The sequence below is a fragment of the Carya illinoinensis genome, chromosome 16 (assembly GCF_018687715.1).
Source record: "Carya illinoinensis cultivar Pawnee chromosome 16, C.illinoinensisPawnee_v1, whole genome shotgun sequence".
Taxonomy (NCBI): Eukaryota; Viridiplantae; Streptophyta; class Magnoliopsida; order Fagales; family Juglandaceae; genus Carya; species Carya illinoinensis.
Window position 1 is genome coordinate 5440223 of NC_056767.1, and position 5508 is coordinate 5445730.

A 5508-nucleotide genomic window follows, 5' to 3' on the forward strand; every position below is an offset into this window, starting at 1 on the left:
AAAGTTTGGTGTTAATTATTAGCTTTTTCTAAATGGATGTTTTAAGTATAGTTTTGAATTTAGGATTGAAAGATGTTTGTTGCAAAATTTTGGTTTAAGCATGAGTTTTGAAATTGGAAGGAATTGCAACAAAAATCAAGGGAAATGGCCTATGGATGTTTCGGCCATAGTGTGTTCTTCATAGTTGTGTTTTGTTTTAAATTTTTCTGAGTTGATATTTAAGTTTAGGACAAAATTTACATGAGGAATGTAAATTTTGGAAACTTTTGGAGTTAGTATGCAAAATCCTTAAGTTATGGGTAAAACGGTCATTTTCCCATATGTAGAGAGTAAAATGAAAATTTTATTCTTTAAGTTAGTATTTTCCATATTTCAAATTATTAGTGATTTAGTTCTAACTTTTAGAATCACTAATTACAGTTCCTCGTGATCGCAGTTGAAGTTTTATAAGAAACGCGGAGATCGAGGTAAGTTAGCTTTTAACTTACTAGCAGTCTACTGTGTATGTGTGCTAAGTAAAAGAACTACACTGTATGTATGTGTGTTATCATATATGTCATGCCATGCCAAGTTATCACGTAATTGTCTATTATACAGAATTTATTCTATCATCAATTTTTATCTGTTACATAATCTATTCTGTTATATATTACTGTACATTATAAGTACGTCATGCTAAGTATGCCATCTATTACATGTATGTCAAGTCATGTAATATTCACTGTTGCAAATATGTCATGTTAAATATGTTGTCTATTATATGTTATGCCATGTTACGAAATGTTTCTATCTCAAGTTGGTCATATATTTCAAGTTATGTTCAAGTCACGTTATGTTACGTCAGGGCTTCAGTCCTTTTGTATTCCAGTCACGTTTCATCTTGAGTATATTATGTTTGTGTAGAATACATGGGGCCACAACAACTGTGGAGTATGTATTTACACGTAAAATACATGGGGCCACAACAACTGTGGAGTATGTATTTTTCATGTTAATTCAAGTTTCAGAGTAAGTTCATACTAAGTCAAGTTTCAGATCAAGTTCATGTCAAGTCAAGTTCAGTTCATGTTTCAATTTAAGTTATGTCAATTATGCTATGTTGTATGCCAAGTTATGCTTTAATTACTTATGAATTTGATTATCCATTTATGCTTTTACTGTCATCCATGCATTATTAGCTTGTGTGGAAGTTTTTTGTTAACTTACTGAGATTTGTAATCAAATCTCACTTTGGTAGTCTCAAATACCATTCCCCCGAATGGTAGATCTTGTTACAGGACCTGAAGGAGAATCAGGAGCTGATCAACTAGACACAGTTGACTAAGCGACGGTGCGACGTCAATGTTAATATAGTAATTAACGTAAATTACTACTTGTACGATTGAGTTACATCTTTAGTACTTTTTGGATCATAACTATTTTGGACTAGTGTTGTGATCTTAGTTGTTCAATGGGTTTTTATGTATGAAGTTTGTTTTAAGCATTTGGGATATTTTCAATTTGGTGCATAGTATTGCTAAAGAAAAAAATTTATCCGCTGCGAATATTACATATTGTTAGATGCATGTTAGGAACATTGCATCTTATATGTCATGAACGGGGGCAGGTAACCTTGTGTTGCATGTCTCGACGCTTCAAATGTCCGTCCAATCCCAAACGGAATTTGAGGGCATCACACAAGTTGTCTACACAATGGAGTCAAGCACATCAAAAAACTAAGCATAAGTAAGAAGGAAATAAATTCACATTAAAATTCATATAGTAATGTTGTAAATCTCTTAAAAATTTGAAATTAGGATTAAGACTCACAATTAATATTTTATCACAAAACATTTTTCACATGTGCATGAATATTTTGAAAATTAAATTTAAAAATTTTGAAAGATGATTGATTGTCATCTTTTACATATGCATAACATGATTAAAGTTTTGAATTTTGAAAATATTAAAAATGATTGATTGTCATCTTTTACATGTGCATGCTTTATTTGAATATTTTCAAAAGTGATTGATACTCTTTTTGATTTATGCAAAAGGTAGATGATTGTGTTTGAAAAAATTTGAAAAGTGTACTGATTTTGTTATATGCAAAAGGTAAAAAAATTAGATTTTAAATTTTTGAAAGGCGAATTATGTTGTCTTTGACAAATGAAAAAGAATAAACTTTTATTTGAATATTTTGAAAAATGAATGATTTGTCTTTGAAAATTACAAAAGAAAAAACTTTTATTTAAATTTTTTGAAAAAATGACTGATATTGTCTTTGATATGTGAATATTTTTAAATTTAAATTTGAAATCTTATATATCTATAAATATATCATTTGAGAGTTTTAAATTTACAACACAAAAAGCATACAATATTCATTCAAAACTTTTATTCTATCTTCTCTAAGCATTGAGTTTTAAACTTTGTTCATTTTGAGAAAGATATAATTTGTGCTGTATTGTTTTTATTTCACTCATTGAGAAGTGTTTTTTTAATAACCTATCCACTATCAGCCCTTGTATCAGTAAAAAGGTGTGTATAACTCTTGTGAGTGTAGAAAGTGTTATATACGGGGAAGAGTTGAATCACTACGTGTAAGGTGATTGCAAGTGTAGAGGATATTCTACACAGATCCTTTGTAGCGATGTTGTTTAAATATGTAATAGGTTTCTATTTCCACCTGAAACAGGTTGAATAATGAATTTGGGAATTTTCAAGAGGTAGCTTGAGGTGAGGACTTAGGCAATAGGGCCAAACCTCGTTAACATACTGAGTTTGCTTCTCTCTTTACCTTACTCTTTATATTTATTGTTGTTTTATATTTTGTTTATATTTTATATTGTATATTTGATTTATAATTGTTAATTTTTAAATACAACCTAATTCACTCCCCCTCTTGTGTTAGTCATCTGGACAATAGTTGATTAAAACATGTTTTCCAAATAATCCAAATGTAGTTTCAATTATTTTTTTAAAAAAATCAAATGATAGTATTTATATCTCAAAAATCATTTTTTTAATTTGTTTCTAAATAAATATATTGTATTTGAAAGTATTTTAAATATATAGTTACCAAACAATAAATAACATTTCAATAATAAAACTTATTATTTAAATTATAAGTTATAAACTCTAAAACTATAAGGTATAATAGTCTTCACCGTAATTTTAGACATAGACTACGCTCATTTACACACTTAATATTTAACAAAATAAAATTTTATTTATAAGGAAAATGCTGGGGAGCGCCCGTTGGGGGCTATCGCTGGGGTTTCTTTTTTTATTTTATTTAATAATTAAATAAATATTTTTTAATAATATTGTGATTTCAAAAAAAATATTTAAAAATATTAAAATATATAGAAAAAAATTTAAAAACAATATAAAATTAATTAGCGATAACTCCCAACAGGAGTTGTGACTGTAGAGTCACCCATTTATAAATGGGCTTCAAAAATGGAAATTGATACTCTCAACACTGATTTTTACCACTCGGTGTCACAGTTGAAATTTTTTATTTGATTTTTTAATTTTTTTTATTTAATAATTAAGAAAATATATTTTAATAATATTGTGATTTTTAATTATTTTAAAAATATTTACAAGTGTTAAAAATTAACAAAAAAAATTAATTATTATTTAAAAGTGTTAAAAAATAACAAAAAAAAGTTAATTATACTTTAGTAGTGGACGTAGCACCGTCTCTAAAAGAATATATTGTACGAATAATATTACGTACAGTTATGAAATATATAAATATCACGTAATTATATTAAAAAAAATTATGATTTATAATTAAAAAATTAATTTTTTTTCTTATAAATTGTGAATTAATTAATTAATTTTTTTAAAATTATATGACACTTACGTAACTATAATTACAAATATCATCTCTATACCGCAATCGTCGCATCCACGTGATTCATAAAGTATTTGAAATCTGGATCCTGCGGAATAAAAATCGTGTTGCATGGAAAGCGCGTCATATGACTTGCAGGTGGAACGTGATCAACGTCAACTCGGTCCAACACCCAACTCATTTAATACTGTACTTCCTCCCATGTTAATACCCAACAACTTGGTACTGAGAGTCGACCCCGTAGGTCCACTACGTGGCTTCCTAGTTCTAGCTCTTGCTTTGTGCCGTGCAACCCCAACCTTTCTTCTACAAAATTCTGCCCCCCTCACTCCGAATCTAGACCAATTTTCTCGCTTCCAACGCACGAATCTACTCATTATTCCGGAACCATGGCGGCAAGAATTTTCACCCTCTCACAAGTTGAACGACACAGATCAAAGAAAGATTGCTGGCTTGTCATCAACGGCAGAGTAAATCCCTCTCTCTCTCTCTCTCTCTCTCTGAGAACTGACTCATGTTTTTCATCAGGTATTGAACGTGACAAAGTTTTTGAAGGAACACCCAGGAGGAGAAGAGGTGTTGATGGAGTCTGCAGGGCAGGACGCCTCCAAGGAGTTTGAGGATGTTGGACACAGCAAGGGAGCTCAAAGCTTGCTCCGAAAATACCGGGTGGGTGTCCTTCAAGGACACATATTCCAAGACGGAGACTCCGAGGAAGTTGCCTATGAGGAATATTCCGAGAACAAAGCTGAGATGACTGCTTTTGTGATCAAGCATGACCGACTGTCCAAGTTTCTGCGTCTCCTCCTCCAGTACTTCGTCCCTTTCTTGATTAGTGCCGCCTATTTCTGTTACAGGTACTTTACCAGGGCACCCTAGATCGCCAATCAGATGATTCAGATCATCTTCCTCTAATCACCTCTCTTGGTACTGAACTCTGTATTTTGGAGTTATGGTTTTATAAATATCATGTTTACTTGTCAAAAAAAAAAAAAAACAGAGATCATGATCTTCCTCTAATTAATTTAAATAATTTATTCGCCACTCATCATGTCTTAAATATGACATTTGGTAGTATGAATGAAAACATGTGTAAGTCATGCCCATTACTTGAAAAAAATGTGAAGTCTCTACTGTTATACAAATAAGTTTTTGTTGTAAATTTCAAATTTATCTTCTTTCTTTAAATAGAGTATACAAAATTTGCACATTTTTAACATGCAAAGAGTACTCAAAGTAGTGCTGCAATCACAAAAAAATATCAGAAAAGTAAACTCACAAATTAATATAGTTTTATATAATATATTAAATTTATTTTACGATAAAAATAATTTTATAATATAATATATTGCGTCATACCACATAAATTGATAGATTTATTTTTACAAAATCTTTGTGGTTAAGGCATTTCTTAATATGGATGTACGTTAGATGAATTTGAACATAGTATCCAAAGTCCACTTAAACTGCAAAATAAGCAAATAGCCTTGCAATCCCACTACACTTTATTTACAAATTGTCAATAAACTAATTTTTTTTAAAAATTTAAGCATATGGAATTAAAATTAAAACTAAAATAAATATTTTAAAAAAATTATTTTATTAAAAGGTTGTAGAAAAATTGTAAAGTAGTAGTTGTTTTATCATTTCTCATAAAAAAA

General features: G+C 29.7%; 1 protein-coding gene across 2 annotated transcripts; it reads left to right on the top strand.

The window, feature by feature from the left end:
- Positions 1 to 4046: 4046 nt before the first annotated feature.
- Positions 4047 to 5009, top strand: LOC122298627 (cytochrome b5-like). Of its 2 annotated transcripts, none has more exons than XM_043108465.1 (2): positions 4047 to 4317; positions 4403 to 5009. In XM_043108465.1, the coding sequence occupies exons 1-2, from the start codon at positions 4237 to 4239 to the stop codon at positions 4724 to 4726; spliced, it is 405 nt and encodes a 134-aa protein (XP_042964399.1). In that variant the 5' UTR covers positions 4047 to 4236; the 3' UTR covers positions 4727 to 5009. The 2 variants fall into 2 exon arrangements, with proteins under 2 accessions (XP_042964399.1, XP_042964398.1); XM_043108464.1 differs by having other exon boundaries at positions 4050 to 4317; positions 4376 to 5009.
- The last annotated feature ends 499 nt before the right edge of the window (positions 5010 to 5508 follow it).

Bases quoted from the DNA above. Each gene is read 5' to 3' on its own strand.
- LOC122298627 (XM_043108464.1), top strand. From the start codon at position 4,237: ATGGCGGCAAGAATTTTCACCCTCTCACAAGTTGAACGACACAGATCA. The intron at 4,318-4,375 runs GTAAATCCCTCT...GTTTTTCATCAG, and splicing joins GGCTTGTCATCAACGGCAGA to GTATTGAACGTGACAAAGTT.